This window comes from Bos indicus, chromosome 9, assembly GCF_029378745.1.
Source record: "Bos indicus isolate NIAB-ARS_2022 breed Sahiwal x Tharparkar chromosome 9, NIAB-ARS_B.indTharparkar_mat_pri_1.0, whole genome shotgun sequence".
NCBI classification, from domain to species: Eukaryota; Metazoa; Chordata; class Mammalia; order Artiodactyla; family Bovidae; genus Bos; species Bos indicus.
Genome location: NC_091768.1, coordinates 94,750,554 through 94,766,761, shown reverse-complemented (window position 1 = coordinate 94,766,761; position 16,208 = coordinate 94,750,554). Strand labels below are relative to the sequence as shown.

General features: G+C 50.8%; 1 protein-coding gene across 4 annotated transcripts in view; it reads right to left on the bottom strand.

Annotated features, from left to right (window-relative positions):
- ZDHHC14 (zinc finger DHHC-type palmitoyltransferase 14) overlaps positions 1-16,208 on the bottom strand; it is a 291,942-nt gene that overhangs the window by 15,811 nt on the left and 259,923 nt on the right. For all 4 annotated transcript variants that reach the window (XM_019967634.2, XM_019967637.2, XM_019967635.2 and 1 more), the window contains exons 6-7: positions 7,515-7,617; positions 6,160-6,269 (exon numbers count right to left, since the gene is read on the bottom strand). In XM_019967634.2, coding sequence (XP_019823193.2) covers positions 6,160-6,269; positions 7,515-7,617 — 213 coding nt within the window. The remainder of the gene's footprint in view (positions 1-6,159; positions 6,270-7,514; positions 7,618-16,208) is intronic.

Below are 16,208 nucleotides of genomic sequence, written 5' to 3'. Positions count from 1 at the left end.
CTCCTCGCTGCATGGCCTCCATCACCTGCCAGCAGAGCCGCCCACAACCTGTCCCCAGCCTTCTTCCCCAGGCTCAAACCCAGATCTTATCGCTCGCCGCATTCCCAGCGTCATTCCATCAGCAGTGCGTCTGAGCACCGGCTGTGCCCGTGTGGCCCGGAAACCACACATCCGCTGTGCGCTGTCTGCTTCTCTGTCTCTGTATTTTTTTGTGTAGCCTCTGGCTTTTAACTGCCCAGACCCTCCACTGCCCTGCCCATCTGCTGTTGGTCTTTAGAGGCCCCCAGCCTCTGCTCCTGACGCTTCATCTGCTTTCTTCCCTCCTCGGCTCCTCTCAATCCTGCCTGTGACCCTCCCGATGGCCCACGTCACTGTTGGCTGGGGTCACAGTGATCTCAACCCACGTCTTCTCCATCGAGCAGCCTGCAACTCCTGAGGGAGGGCAGGCTTCATCTCGTCTGCCCCAGGGCGCCCGCCCCGGAGCATCGGCCCCTCTCCCACAGCCTCGGGCACCCTGGGCATCATATCACCACATGCTGGGTCTGCCTGTGCCCACGTGCGCCTGTCATGGAGTGGTGGCTCTGCCACCAGTACCGAGCAGACACTTGCTGATTGAACAAATCACACCAGGTCCTCAGTCTCCCGCAGACAAGTTTCCTGGGCAATCTCTGTCTTTACGCTACGGCCCAGTTGCCCAGGTGGGAGGTAAGGGTGAAGGTTACTTTGCCATCAAAAGGGTTGCCTGTTTCCCTCCCTGACTGAAGACTCCAAGATGACCTTGGGTCTAAGGGCAGAACTGCCAAGGGCGACAGGCAGTTTGGCCAGTAAGTGGGGCTCCCGCCGAGGCCGCCCACCGTGGGAGGGGCACACTCCCGGCAGCCTCTGAGAGACGTCCCGAGCACACCCAGGTGCCCACCTACTCCCCTTCGTGGGGTAGGGGCTGGGCGGCTGAAAGCTGCTCCAGGTGTCAGGTCCACTCTCAGAAGACAGGGGTTATTGTCACAGCCGCCACCTCAGGTCTTCAAGTGACAGACTAATAAGCCCTTAAAAGACACTTGTGATAGGATCTCAAGTGGGACTCTGACTCAGTTTCGGTCAAATCCCTGGAAGGTTTAGGAAAAAAAACAAGAGACAAGAACCTCCATCTGCCAAAAGAGAGGTGCTGGACCCCACGCAGGACCGTCAGAGGGGGCTCTTAGCAAGTGTGCAGCCGCCTTCAAGGGTATCAAAGATCAAAGGTGAAAGGGCACAGAAAGGCATCTTGGGGAGAGGGGTCCCCAGCTCCTGCCAGTGATGAGATCCAGGGCAGAGGCTGGCGAGGTGAGGGCGGGGGCTGGGCACGGCTCCTGGGGGAGAGCTGGTGGGAGGCGGCTGGAAGGGGCGTGTCAGGGGTCAAATTGTCTGCCCCCCAAAAGATATGTTGGAATCTAGCTAGCTCTGGTAGGGAGGAAGGGGTGGAAAGTGTTAACTCTCAGGGAACTTTGAAGTTCTGATTCACTGAAATGACACTATTTTGGAGGAAATGAAAGTGCCCTGAGTCCTTTTTTTTTTTCCCCCAACTGACAGGAGAAATTAAAGGACATGCAGGAGATTTCATCCAGGAGAAGAAAAAGAACTAGGTCACCAAGAGAGTCAGAAGGGACGGGAGGGACTATAGAAAAAGTGGTTCTGGGCCCCCCTCCTGTGTGTTCAGCCTGTTTCAAGGGCCAGCCATGCCCCCAGGACTGTGACACTGTCCGCCCCCACCCCGCAAGTCTCCTCCTGGGCCTCAGAAAGCCCTGAGAGCTTTCCTAAGCTCATCTCATCTCTCTCTTTTCTAAAAGTTTATTTTATTTATTTATTTTTGGCTGTGCTGGGTCTTCGTTGCCGCGGGGGGCGTCCTCTAGTTGAGGCAAGCGGGGGCTACTCTTTGGGTAGTGTGCACAGAGTCGGACACGACTGAAGTGACTTAGCAGCAGCAGCAGCAGGGGCTTCAGTAGTAGGCGCGGTGCTCGGGCTTAGCTGCTCCTGGAATGTGGGAATCTTCCCAGACCAGGACCAGAGATGGAACTTATGCTCCCTGCATTGGCAGGAGGACTCTTAACCACTGGACCACCAGGGAAGTCCCTCATCTCATCTCTGGCCTTGCTTGCCCCCCGGGACCGCCCCCCACCCCCCATCACTCCCCCAGTTCCTCCTCTGACAAGCGGGGCTCTCCCCTCACCTGTGGGCCTTTGCACATGCCGTCCCTGCTCTCCTCCCGTGATTCCTTTCCCCCAGCTCCTCCTGCTCCTTTGGTTCGCACCTTACACCCCCTCCTCTGGGAAGCCCTCCCAGATTTCCCATGAGGCCTGCACCCCGACCCCATCACAGCCCCTCCCGCTGCTCAGACTTGTCCCTGATGGACTTTATGTTGACATTCTCTAGACGGCATCCCCAGCCCAGAAACAGTGGCCAAGAGAATTCTTACGACCAACTGACCCACAGCACCAGCCCGTAGGGCCTCACCCTGACCACATCTTGGGACTTTCTGCTTTTCCAATCTTCCATTCTTCCTGCTGTTATGAGAATCCCCTCCCCCAGACCTGGCTGCCTCCATCCTGCTGCCCCCACCCCCCTGGAGGCTCTGCAAGGAGCAGATGGTGGGTCTTTGCCCTCGTGGTCTCTGGCTCTTGTGGGGAAACTTGAAGACACTCTCTTTCTCCCTTGTGAGCACACTGTTGCGCTGAGAACGCTTTAGAGACGTCTGTCTGGGGCACACGATGCTGGGCACACGGGTGGTCCCGAGCCCCTGTCTGAGACGAGGATGCTGGGCAGACGGGGGTCCTGAGCCCCTGTCTGAGGCGAGGATGCTGGGCACATGGGGGGTCCTGAGCCCCTGTCTGAGGCGAGGATGCTGGGCACACGGGGGGTCCTGAGCCCCTGTCTGGGGCGAGGATGCTGGGCACACGGGGGGTCCTGAGCCCCTGTCTGAGGCGAGGATGCTGGGCACACGGGGGTCCTTGGCTCCTGTCTGAGGGAAGGATGCTAGGCACATGGGGGGTCCTTGGCCCCTGTCTGAGGTGAGGATGCTGGGCACACGGGGGTCCTTGGCCCCTGTCTAAGGGAAGGATGCTGGGCACACAGGGGGGTCCTTGGCCCCTGTCTGGGGTGAGGGATACTGCTCATTCTACAGGCTTCTCTGAGACGCCAGTGAGATGCCCTGGCACTCTTCGGGGCCCAGGCTTGGGTGAGGCAGGGCAGAGAGAAGCAAGGACCACTGGAGGGAGCAGTGAAGACAAGCAGCACCCCCTCCTTTCATCAGTGCCAGCTCTGGGAGCCCAGGGACCTGGGACAGAGGGCAGCACCCAGCTTTCTGCATAGACCCTGGAGCGGCCAAGCTCTTCTGAGTGGAGGGCCAGTGCTGAGAAGTTCCCCGCTCCAGAGGGACTTGGATTGTGGAAAGAATACAGTCCCAACTCGGCCAAACCAGCAAATTTAATCCAGTTGTGGGAGTAATAATTTCAGCTACGACAAGATTTGGTCTGTAAACAATACAAAGCAGTGCCTGCCAAGTTCAAATCAAAGACTCGGGAACCAGAAAGGAGATCTGGATGAAACGTGAGACTTGAGTTCTTTTCCTAGATTCGGATGTCTGCTTTAGAGACGACAAAAGCAGTGCCTGCCAAGTGCAAATCAAAGACTCGGGAACAAGAAGAGATCTGGATGAAACGTGAGACTTGAGTTCTTTCCCTAGATTCGGATGTCTGCTTTAGAGACGACAAAGATGCTTGTCCAGGTCTCTTTCGTCTCTTCTACCCTGTGTTTCAAGGCCTATCCCCAGTGTCCACAAATAAACACACACCAGGAGGAAACATAGTTTAACTGTGAAAATCCAAGCATCTCCGGAGGGTTTTTCTGGCCTGGAGAGCTCCAAGAGGGATTCCTGGGTGAGTCTAGTGTTTCCTTGGAGAGGGTGCCCTCCGGGCATGCCTGACTCTCTGGCCTGGGGTGGCCCTTCCATCTGAGCCCTTGGCTGTTCCTTGTGCTGTCACTCCCCAGAGGAGGCCTCGGAGGGACAGGTTGGGGGGCCCCCTAACATCCCCAAATTCAGGACAAGTGTGGCAAACTGGGCTCTCAGCTTTCTAGACACAAACTGGAAAATGGTCAGTTTCCAATTACCCAATGACACCGGGAACATAAGGTACTGTCAGTTACCAAGTGGCCTTGGAATATATGCTTGATATTCTTTGGGGGGTGGGGTGGGGTGAGGATCATTCTTCCTTCCCCAATGAAGTTTCCCTGACAATCAAACCCAGTTTGCAATCCATGAGCACGTGTCAGTGATGACTGGCCATGGAGCTATAGAGAAAAGTGAAAGTGAAAGTCACTCAGTTGTGTCTGACTCTGCAATCCCTGGGCCATACAGTCATGGACTTCTCCAGGCCAGAATACTGGAGTCGGTAGCCTTTCCCTTCTCCAGGGGATCTTTCCAACCCAGGTCTCCCATATTGCAGGCAGATTCTTTACCAGCTGAGCCACAAGGGAACTCCAAGAACACTGGAGTAGGTAGCCTATCCCTTCTCCAGCAGATCTTCCTGACCCAGGAATCGAACCAGGGTCTCCTGCATTGCAGGTGCATTCTTTACCAACTGAGCTATCAGGGAAGCCCAAAGTTGAGACAAACCAGCGGCTTTGTGGTGTCTCTCCATTTACACAGTTAGAAGTCAAAAGAGAGGAAGGCTTGGAAACTCACCCTAGAAACCTGGAAAACGTGCTCAGTTAATACTGTTGATGATTGTTTGGCCTATCAGTTGGAAATAGTCTATATACATGAGCGTAACTCACAAAAAGTCTAGAGCTGACTGTGTTCTGCATAGTCCTGACTTGGAGGCAGCAGGTACTAGCTAACACAGACGGGTTCTGATGTCACATGCCGAGGTCTGGGTCCTGACAAGGCAGCACTTACTAGCTGTGTGATCTTGGGCATGTTACATATAATGGGATGTAATACATATAATGGGATGTAATAGTACCTCATAAGTACAGAAGGGCTTCCGAGGGAGGATAAAGAACTTGCCTGCCAATGCAGGAGACACCGCTTCCATCCCTGGGTTGGGAAGATCCCCTGGAGAGGGAAATGGCAACCAACTCTAGTACTCTAGCCTGGAGAATCCCTTGGACAGAGGAGCCTGGGGGGCTACGGGGTTGCAAAGAGTCAGACACAACTGAAGCGACTTAGCACACAAGTACAGGGTGAGGTTTTAAAAGTTCATCCACGTAGAGCACTTGGAACAGAGTGTAATGCTGTCCTACAAACGTCAGCCACAGCCGTTATTAATAGACTGCCGTCTCACCATCACCAGTCTCAGCTCCCTCAGGCCGCGCGGATCGCTCCCTCTGAACTCTTCTCGAATGTTCTCTTCTGTACGACTCAGCTCTCACCACTTACCTCTACAGGCTTTCTAATCACTTCCTCCACTGTGTCCCAGGTCCCGCTCTACAGCCCCCTACGCATCACAGACATTCAGCATCTTCTAGTAATTCATGGTGGGGGTTGGGGGGGGTCCCGTGCCTCAGTTTCCCTATTTTGATCCTCAGGGGATTTTCCCCAAACTTGACACAAATTCAGTGGAATGTTATGCCAAGCATAACACAAGTCACATCTCTATTTCTTTAAGGCTGTGTCTCTGAAGCATGAGCAGAGAGCTGACCTGGCCGGCGGTTTCCACAGTGGCCGCCTGAGGCCTCTGCTAACACACAAGTTTGTGCACTTCCCTGGGTCAACCCTGATGCTGGGAAAGACTGAAGGCAGGAGGACAAGGGGATGACAGAGGATGAGATGGCTGGATGGCATCACAGACACAGTGGACACAGTGGAAGTGAAAGTCGCTTAGTCGTGTCTGACTCTTTGTGACCCCATGGATTATACAGTCCATGGGATTCTTCAGGACAGAATACTGGAGTGGGTAGTCATTCCCTTCTCCAGGGGAATCTTCCCAACCCAGGGACTGAACCCAGATCTCCCACATTGCAGGTGGATTCTTTACCAGCTGAGCCATCAGGGAAGCACATAAGTTTGAGCAAGCTCTGGGAGATGGTGAAGGACAGGGAAGCCCGGAGTGCTGAAGTCCACGGGGGTTGCAAAGAGTCGGACACGACTGAATGACTGAACAACAACAAAAGCTGTCTGAATCTTACCTTGGAGAGATTGGTCCACACAGCGCAACGCAGCAGTTTGTAAAGATGTTTCCGTAGCTGTAGGGGTTGTAATTTTCTTTACCTCTTTTATTTGACCAAGATCCTTTAATCTGAAAGAAAAGGACAGTCAGTGACACAGTCTGCCTCGCACCAATGCCCCAGGTTGGGTCAATCAGACCATGAGAAGTCCATAAAAAATGCGATGGTCTTTACTCATTTCTTCAGCAGGAGAAACCGAGGTACTTTTCTCAAGGACAACTGGCATTTACTCTAAACTTGGAAATGTCCCCAAACAGCAGGTCAGACCAGGGGGAGAAGTAGCATTCTCTGGGGAGAATAATCTCTTATTTCCACAACCTGGTACTTAAAGGCCAGTTCACATAAGCCAGTGGAGATCTTTTTTTTTTTTTTTAAACACCATTTTTAAAGTCTTTACAATAGTGCTTCTGTTTTATGTTTTGCTTTTTTTGGCCATGAGGCTTGTGGGATCTCAGCTCCCTGAGCAGGGTTTGAACCCGCATCCCTTGCTTTGGAAGGTGAAGTCCTAGCCACTGGACCACCAGGGATGTCCCACCAGTGGAGGCTGTTTTCATGTTACATTTAGTGTGATAAATAGTAATGGAAATAATGGGGGAACGTGCCTCCTCCAATTGCTCATTGATAGCCTGGATTCAGCTCCTAAATACTCCTGCAGAGCATTTCTGATGTTCTTAGTTACCAACCACATGTAATTGTCTTAACAGTCTCTGAACTCATGCATCTCATCAGCACTAATTTTTCAAGTCTTTAAGGCAATCTGACTAATTCTGAGACATTTAGTTCATGTACTGGCAGAAACTTCTCTCAGAATCCAAATATTCAGAGCAGAAGGGACCAGGGTCATGACAAAACATTTTCCAACATTAGATTTTCTGGTTTTATATCTCCTCTCTGTCATCATTAAATACAGGCAGATAATCCTAGACAAAAGTTTAAATTTTGGGTCAGGGCAGTCACCTCCCAAAATATGATGGAATCATTATCTGTGAGAAGCCAGCCTGCACTGTCTCTTCAGTGGGGCAGGGTGGCAAGTTGCTCCCAAAACATTACAAAGGAACAGAGCAGAAGCCCACCTCAGGCCTCGGAATTAGGGGGCAGCCAGCCGATCTGAGTAGCTAAGTGGTGTGGTCAGGACAATGTGATGATTTGCGATAGAGAAATTGGAGATGGGTGTCAGAAAATACTTCTCCCGCAGGCTCTTTGCTTCCAGAGGCTCACATCTGGAAAGGGAACTCGAAAGACCTGGCGGCCCCCACCTCTTCTTTCTCTATTTCCCACCAAAGAACATGCCCATGCCCCACCCCACAGGAACTTACGTCTTCATTCGTGGTCTGGTTGGAGCTTATCAGGTACGTGTGGAAACCCGAGAGCCCCACGATGGACCAGACAGAGAAGAAGCAGACCACGGCCTCCAGCACAGTATCTGGAGTCAAGGAGGTGAACTGGCAGGACGTGACGTTCTCAGGGCCCCAGGGGAGCGGGTGAATGAGATTTGGACAGGAGCCACCCACAGGCCCTCACTCAGGCCTTGGCGTCCACCTAGCCTGGCATCGGTGGTCTCCCAGCCAGGGAAGACCCTCCGGGGCAGGAACAAGACCACATCCTCCTTCACGGTGCAGCGTTTATGCCCAGCAGGGGACTGGTGGGCTCGCTGAACAGGCCTCGTTCCTTTCTCACGGTCGGCAGTTCCTGACTGTCCTCCCCGCCTGACCTTGGCACCTTCCTCGTGACCCACTGTGCAGCCACAGGCAGTGGCAGCAAAACCAGGGAGCATGCTGGTTGGCATGGGCAGCGGCCTGGGTCTTTGCTGAATGGACTCAATATTGAATCTCACTTCAATCGCGACCTCTACCCTTGGCTTCTGAAAGCTGGGCTGGAGCACTAAGTTTCTCTACTGACCTGATTTGAGGCTGTGACAGCCACTTGCAGGGCTGACCGCGGGTGACTGGAACCCGGGCAGAGTTTATCTTCCTGGCTGTCTCCCTCCCTGGATGGCCCTTTCCCCCATGGGATGCCCACTCCCATTGCGGATGGGCTTCTGACCCTGCAGGGGCATTTCTCAGTGTGGCATCAGGGTGAGTGGGGTTTTTTTTTAGGGGACCTTATCCCAGCCCCTCAGCCAGCCCTGACACATAGGGCTGTCCTCAGCTATTTGACAGGCAACTAGGAAACTTGGATCCACACCAGACATTGAGTGATGGGGAGCTGTGAGTTCCGCAAGATATGCTAAAACCAAAGGGGAAAAAAAGCCTTGCATTCTTCAACAGATGAGATAAATCAACCAAGAGTGTGGCCATTTGAAAAGACTAGAGAAGTTTTCTGTCCCACAAATATTGATAAGATTCTATTTACAAGATACAGATGGATCTCAGGGGAAAAAAAACCAACAATTGTCAGAGGTCTGGGAGTTTAAATATACATCACGCATTTGCCATTGATAAATGACAGGCCAGAGAAAGGAAAATACTTGTGCTTGCCTCATGCTTCCAAGGATGGAAGCTGTAGATCATGCTGTAATATATCCCCATTTATTTTTTTCAGGTTTGGATATAATTTCTTTGGACCAGAGAAACGAATATATCAGCTGGGGCAATGCCACCATCTGCCACATCACGATTAACAAATGCCACTGTCCGGCTGCACACAAAACAGGAGCATGAATGGGCTCCCGCCTGCTGACTGACTTTCAACGTCAGAATAAACCACTGGGTCTGCTCTTGGAAAAGTGGAGACGTGCTTTGCCTTTCTTTCTAAGGTTTAAATTTCTAGAAATTGCAAGGTCTCCGAAGAGCCATACTCAGAAATTAAAAGCACATTTCAAGAGAATGATGCCCAGCTGGCCAAGATGCCAACAGCCTGAGCAGTGGGGGTCTTACAGATCCAACAGGCAGTGCTCCGGGCGTCCACCCGGTCCTCACGGAGGAGGGAGGTGAACGGGGTGGAGGAGGAGCCGCACATCCCAAGAAGAGGGTCTATGGTGGATTCTGGAAAAGTGGGTAAGGACAGAGCGGTAGGGAGGATCGGACGGGGAAGAGAGAGATGGAGAGAAGCAGAGCCCTGCCACCAGCCTGGGCAACCCTTCGATTTCTGCCAGGGTTACCCAGGGAGACAAACGGTTACGGCGGAGGTCTCGCTGCACATGGGACACGGGGACGGTGGCTCAGATAGCAGATGATCCTGTCCTCAACTGCCTGCCCGCAGGTCAGGGCTCACAGACGCCCCTCCTCCCAGCCTCATCTCCCCACCCAAAAGGGCACAGATGGGGGGAGGCGGCGACACGGGAGCCCTGCCCGCACCGGCTGGGAAGCAGAGGCGAAGTGCAGCCCAGGGCAACTGACAAGGAAGCCTGAGTCGGGAGAACTGGGTGGTGTGAGAAAAGCTGACGCTGGCAAGGAGCTTGCGCAGGCCAGAAGGGAAAATCAAGAGGGCAGAGAGGTCAAAGAGGAAGTGACAAACGGAATGGAAACAGGCTAGGAAAGAGAATGAAGAATGAACCAAAAGATTTATTTACTGAATCACACACGAAGAGCCCGGACTGGCGCCCCACTCCAGTCTTCTTGCCTGGAGTATTGCACGGACAGAGGAGCCTCGTGAGCTGCAGTCCATGGGATCGCAGAGTCGGAAACTACTGAACGACTAACACACACACACACACACACACACGAAGAGCCCATCTACGGTCTCAGAAATACTTATGTGTCATGAACAGTTTACAATCCAGGCAGAACGATGGGCCTGTCAAACATATGTAATATCCATCCGTGAACATATGAGAGCTAGCATGTGAAGGTGGAGGGGGGTCATAGCATCTAGCGTGGCTACGGCTCGCCTCGCACCTGCTGTTCCTTTTGCAATGCCACTGACGGGATTACCTCCAAAAGGAGGCATTGTTACCAGCAGATGTGGCATTTTAAAGGTTTATAGCCACCCCTCCCCCCACAAATATGCAGTGTTCTATATTAGTATCTCATGTGCTTTGGAAACATTTTATAAATAACAGAATGCAGCTCCACTGTTAGCTCATAGCTGGGTCAAAACGACATGGATTCCAGGTAGGATGTGAGATGCAGCCCCCTCCAACTCCCTGCCCACAGCTGCCCCATCGCCCACAGGACGTCTGGAGGAACAGTCATCGCCATTCCTAACAATGCTGGCATCACTGGCTGTGTGTCAGGCCCTGCTCCAAAGGCTTCATGTGCAATAACTCACTCAATCCTGAGAGCAACGCAGTGAGAAGTCTGATTCCTACTGGACCTGTAGGGAAACCAAGGCAGGAAGCAGTTACGTGATTTACATAGGAAACAGCAGAGCAGGGATTTGAACCTTTAAAGTGTGGAAGGCCGGGTCCTTTCCTGATTCTTGCTGAGGGACAGGCAGCTCTAGGCTGTTCCCAACCTCAGCTGGGGGAGATGGGGACCCTTTTTATCAGGGATTCTCAAACCCATGGCACCTTAAAGACTGCACCCCCCTCAAATTCACTCAGACTGAATATCTGAAGAATGCATCCTCTCACTGACCCGACAGCTTCATGCTGAAAACATCTACACCATAATAAGATTAAGAAACATAAATTCTGCTTTAATGTATCAAAACCCATTTACTGATTAAAAAAAAAAAAAAAGACATGAGTGGAAATAGGCCAACAGCAGCAGGAGCCAATTTAATAAGCAGCTGGATGTTTACTGCCTCAAAGATGTTTCAAAGCACAGCAGTGACCTCTGCCAGCCTCCATGTGTCTTCCCCAGCCCCCAAGAAGACAAGAGCCTCCTCCGTGGCCAAGAGTATGGCTTCAAATGCCCCTAGACCCCAGCTCAACCTGCTGCACGCCGAGGTGCTCGCTAGATGGCTAGGGAATTGAAAAAGACTAAAAGTGCCGGTGGGTGGGTGTCCCTCCTCCGGCTTCCACACGATCCCAGAAATGCCTGCTCTGTGCCTTTTGGGGCACCCAGCCCTGCACTCAGGACAGTGGGGGAAGGTAAGCTCCCCACCCTCAGGATTGCCCATGGGAAAGTAAGCAAGAAGAGATGGTCTGGCAAAGATGCAGAAATACTGCCGGGCACAATGATGAGGGCACCTCAGTATTTGGGGAATTGTAAAAGGTGAGAGGTCATGGAACCAAAGATTTTTAACCTTCATTTCAGTTCAGTTCAGTTACTCAGTCATGTCCAACTCTTTGAGACCCTATGGACTGCAGCACACCAGGCCTCCCTGTCCATCTCCAACTCCCAGAACTCACTCAATCTCATGTCCATTGAGTTGGTGATGCCATCCAACCATCTCATCCTCTGTCATCCCCTTCTCCTTCTGCCTTCACCGTTTCTCAGCATCAGGGTCTTTTCAAATGAGTCATTGTTTACATCTGGTGGCCAGAGTGTTGGAGTTTCAGCTTCAGCATCAGTCCTTCCAATGAATATTCAGGACTGATCTCCTTTAGGATGGACTGGTTGGATCTCCTTGCAGTCCAAGGGACTCTCAAGAGTCTTCTCCAACACCACAGTTCAGAAGCATCAGTTCTTTGGCACTCAGCTTTCTTTATGGTCCGACTCTCACATCCATACATGACTACTGGAAAAACCCTAGCTTTGATTAGACAGATCTTTGTTGGCAAAGTAAAACAACGTTCACACAGACACTTTTTTTTTCTTAAAATTTCAGGAGGCTTAAAAACGCCCCTGATGCCTCTCCGTGGATAGTCATGAACTCTAACTAAAGATGTCCTGATTTATCCTAATCCTTTCATTTGACAAAATACTTATTTGTAAAATGAAGAGCTAAGGCCCAGAGAAGTCAAGCCACTTATAAAAACTCAGACAGCAATTCACAGCAGAACAGAACATGGTCTCCAGACTTGCAGGAGAGAAAGAGCTTCCCGAGGCCCCAGGCCATGGAGCGTCCCACGACAGGCCCTAACTCTGAGGCCTCAGAGCTCCGACAGCACGGCTGAGACTGCCCACGACATCACACCCCGTTCACCAGTCCCACAGCCTCAGCACTGCCCCGGGGGAAGAACTTGTCTCTGCTGACATGTCATGGCCCAGCTTCCCACATTCCAGCCGCCAGGCTGGCCACAGGATATTTTTTTGCCAAGTGCCAAATCCAGATAACGGTTTATTTTGAAAAGTCTGTATTTCATGTGAATTTCCTCGTTGACCAAGATCCCCAGATTCTAGAACGGCCAGGGGATGCTTGCCTTGGACCCTTTCCGCTCTGAGCACCCTTTCCGTACGTGACTGGGGTGCGACTTGGTGCCAGGCGGCCTTTCTCGGTGGGCACCGGCCACCCACCCCTGGGTCTTCCTGCATCTTTTTCTGCTTCAGGTCTCTGTCTGAGGTTCTGATACTTAAAATACAAGGAACAGATGATATGGGTAATCTTTTTGTCCTTTAGTTTTTCTAAAAATGATGGTAAGATAGGCCATGCTCACTTACAGGAAGGGCTCTGATGGATGAGCAGACGTCAACAACAGACCCCTTTGTTCTCCACATGGAATGTCTACATCAGCCTTTAATACTCTTAGATATTTAGGTTCAGGAACTTGTCAGCCTATTTTTCTCATCAATTTGGTGACTCTCTAATCCTTAGACAGAAATAAGAAACTATAGCTTGTGTTCCTGTCACTTGAGGGCCCGTCACTGAGTCTGGTGTTGGGGGTGCCGACTTTCTGATGATTTACACGACAGACACATTGAAGATCAAGTTACCAGGAACCTTCAGACTGGATCACTGGGCCATCGTCTTTCAATCTTTCCAATCCTTTCTCTTAAATGCTTATATGCTGCTGCTGCTGCCACTGCTAAGTCTCGTCAGTTGTGTCCGACTCTGTGCAACCCCATAGACGGCAGCCCACCAGGCTCCCCCATCCCTGGGATTCCCCAGGCAAGAGTACTGGAGTGGGGTACCATTGCCTTCTCTGAAATGCTTATATCAGATCAGATCAGATCAGTCGCTCAGTCGAGTCTGACTCTTTGCGACCCCATGAATCGCAGCACGCCAGGCCTCCCTGTCCATCACCAACTCCCGGAGTTCACTGAGACTCACGTCCATCGAGTCAGTGATGCCATCCAGCCATCTCATCCTCTGTCGTCCCCTTCTCCTCTTGCCCCCAATCCCTCCCAGCCTCAGAGTCTTTTCCAATGAGTCAACTCTTCGCATGAGGTGGCCAAAGTACTGGAGTTTCAGCTTTAGCATCATTCCTTCCAAAGAAATTCCAGGGCTGATCTCCTTCAGAATGGACTGGTTGGATCTCCTTGCAGTCCAAGGGACTCTCAAGAGTCTTCTCCAACACCACAGTTCAAAGGCATCAATTCTTCAGCGCTCAGCCTTCTTCACAGTCCAACTCTCACATCCATACATGACCACAGGAAAAACCATAGCCTTGACTAGATGAACTTTTGTTGGCAAAGTAATGTCTCTGCTTTTGAATATGCTATCTAAGTTGGTCATAACTTTCCTTCCAAGGAGCAAGCGTCTTTCAATTTCATGGCTGCAGTCACCATCTGCAGTGATTTTGGAGCCCAGAAAAATAAAGTCTGACACTGTTTCCACTGTTTCCCCATCTATTTCCCATGAAGTGATGGGACTGGATGCCATGATCTTCGTTTTCTGAATGTTGAGCTTTAAGCCAACTTTTTCACTCTCCACTTTCACCTTTTTATATAGAGGTATGTAAAAGTGAAAGTGAAGTCACTCAGTCGTGTCTGACTCCTTGTGACCCCATGGACTGCAGCCCACCAGGCTCCTCCACCCATGAGATTCTCCAGGCAAGAATACTGGAGAGGGTTGCCATTTCCTTCTCCATAGAGGTGCATGCTGCTGCTGCTGCTGCGAAGTCAAGTCAAGTCGTGTCTGACTCTGTGCGACCCCATAGACAGCAGCCCACCAGGCTCCCCCGTCCCTGGGATTCTCCAAGCAAGAACACTGGAGTGGGTTGCCATTTCCTTTTCTAATGCATGAAAGTGAAAAGTGAAAGTGAAGTCACTCAGTCGTGTCTGACTCTTAGCAACCCCATGGACTGCAGACCACCAGGCTCCTCTGTCCATGGAATTTTCCAGGCAAGAATACTGGAGTGGGTCGCCATGCCCTCCTCCAGGGGGTCTTCCCAACCCAGGGATCGAGCTCAAGTCCCTGCACTGGCAGATGGGTTCTTTGCCACTGAGTCACCAGGGAAGCCCAGGAGCCATGTAGGATGAGATTTATAGATAGAACTTGTTAATAAATTACACTTTTTGGTTAAAAAGTTAAGTTAAAAGGCAAGTGACAGGTTGGGAAAAAAATACTGGAAAAAGCTAGTTATAAAATTATTACTGAGAATATACAAAAAACATGTTAATAGGAAAAGAACAAACAACCCAACGGAAAAACGTTCAAAGAGTTTGAACTGGCACTGAGGTGAGAAAAAGGGTCAACAGTCATGGAAATATGTACAAGCTGATTATTATCCAGAAAACAGAAATTAAAACAACTATTTTTTTCCCCTCCCCATCAAATTGGCAAAATCACAGTCCTGACGAGATTGTCACTGACATGGGTGAAGGTGGGGAGAAATGGAGCATGGGCTGGCACACTCGATTCAGGGGACAATATTCCCCAGTGGCTCAGTCGGTAAAGAATCTGCCTGCAGTGCAGCAGACCCAGGTTTGATTCCTGGGTCAGGAAAATCCCCTGGAGAGGGAAATGGCAACCCACTCCAGTATTCTTGCCTGGAAAAATCCCATGGACTGAGGAGCCTGGCGGGCCACAGTCCATGGAGTCACAAAGAGTTGGCCATGACTGAGCGACTAAGCCACCACCACAATCAGTATTTAAACTATGTTAGCGTCTAACTCAGTGACTCTACATCTAGTTGTCAACCCTAGAGAAACACTAACGCTTGTGCACAAAGAGATACATACAAGAAAACCCACTACCTCATTTTCTGAGTAGTAAAAAAAAAAAATAAGTCTAAACAGCCATTTATAGAAGAGTACATTATGGTTCATCTATACTCTGGAATTCTACTAAACAGTTGAAAGAAGAATGACATCTATGTGTTGACACGCCTTCAGAAAATATTTGAAAATCAAATTGTAGAACAATTCAAAGGGTATGTATGATTCCCTTTAGGTAAAGCAGTCCCCCCATCTGCTGTGTATGAATACACACATACGGGATACGTATTTGAACTCTGAGAAGATTGTATGGGAAGACTCACAAAACCCCACAAGGAGTCTACAGAATGATAAGGGCAAAACTTCCTTTTTATCCTGATGACTAAAATTCATTCTGTGAGAATATGTTCCTGTATCAGTTGGGTGATTTAAAAAACCCCAAACTTCATGCCCCCTCTGCAATCTTCTGAGACATAATTTGCTTCTTCATCCGCCTGGTCAGGGCAGCAGGGGAGAGTCTCAGTTTCCTGGGTGGAGGGGGCTGAGCTCTAGTTCTGGAAATGCCGCTGAGCTTAAATGGAGGTCATTAACCTCCCTGTGAGATCCTGCTGGGAGACCTCAGGCACCTGTCCTATCTTTTCCTGGGCCCCCTGAGCATCATCAGACCCTAGGATGGATGGGCCCTGAGAGCTGGGTGAGTGAAGACCTGTCCTGCCTTCAAAGGTCCATCTAGTCAAAGCTATGATTTTTCCAGTAGTCATGTAGGGATGTGAGAGCTGGATCATAAAGAAAGCTGAGCACTGAAGAATTGATGCTTTTGAACTGTGGTGTTGGAGAAGACTCTTGAGAGTCCCTTGGACTGCAAGGAGATCCAACCAGTCCATCCTAAAGGAAATCAGTCCTGAACATTCATTGGAAGGACTGATGCTGAAGCTGAAACTCCAATACTTTGGCCACCTGATGCAAAGAACTGCCTTATTGGAAAAAATCCTGAAGCTGGGAAAGATTGAAGGCAGGAGGAAAAGGGGACAACAGAGGATGAGATGGTTGGATGGCATCACCAACTCAATGGACATGACTTTGAGTAAGCTCCTGGAGTTGGTGATGGTCAGGGAAGCCTGGCGTGCTGCAGTCCATGGGGTC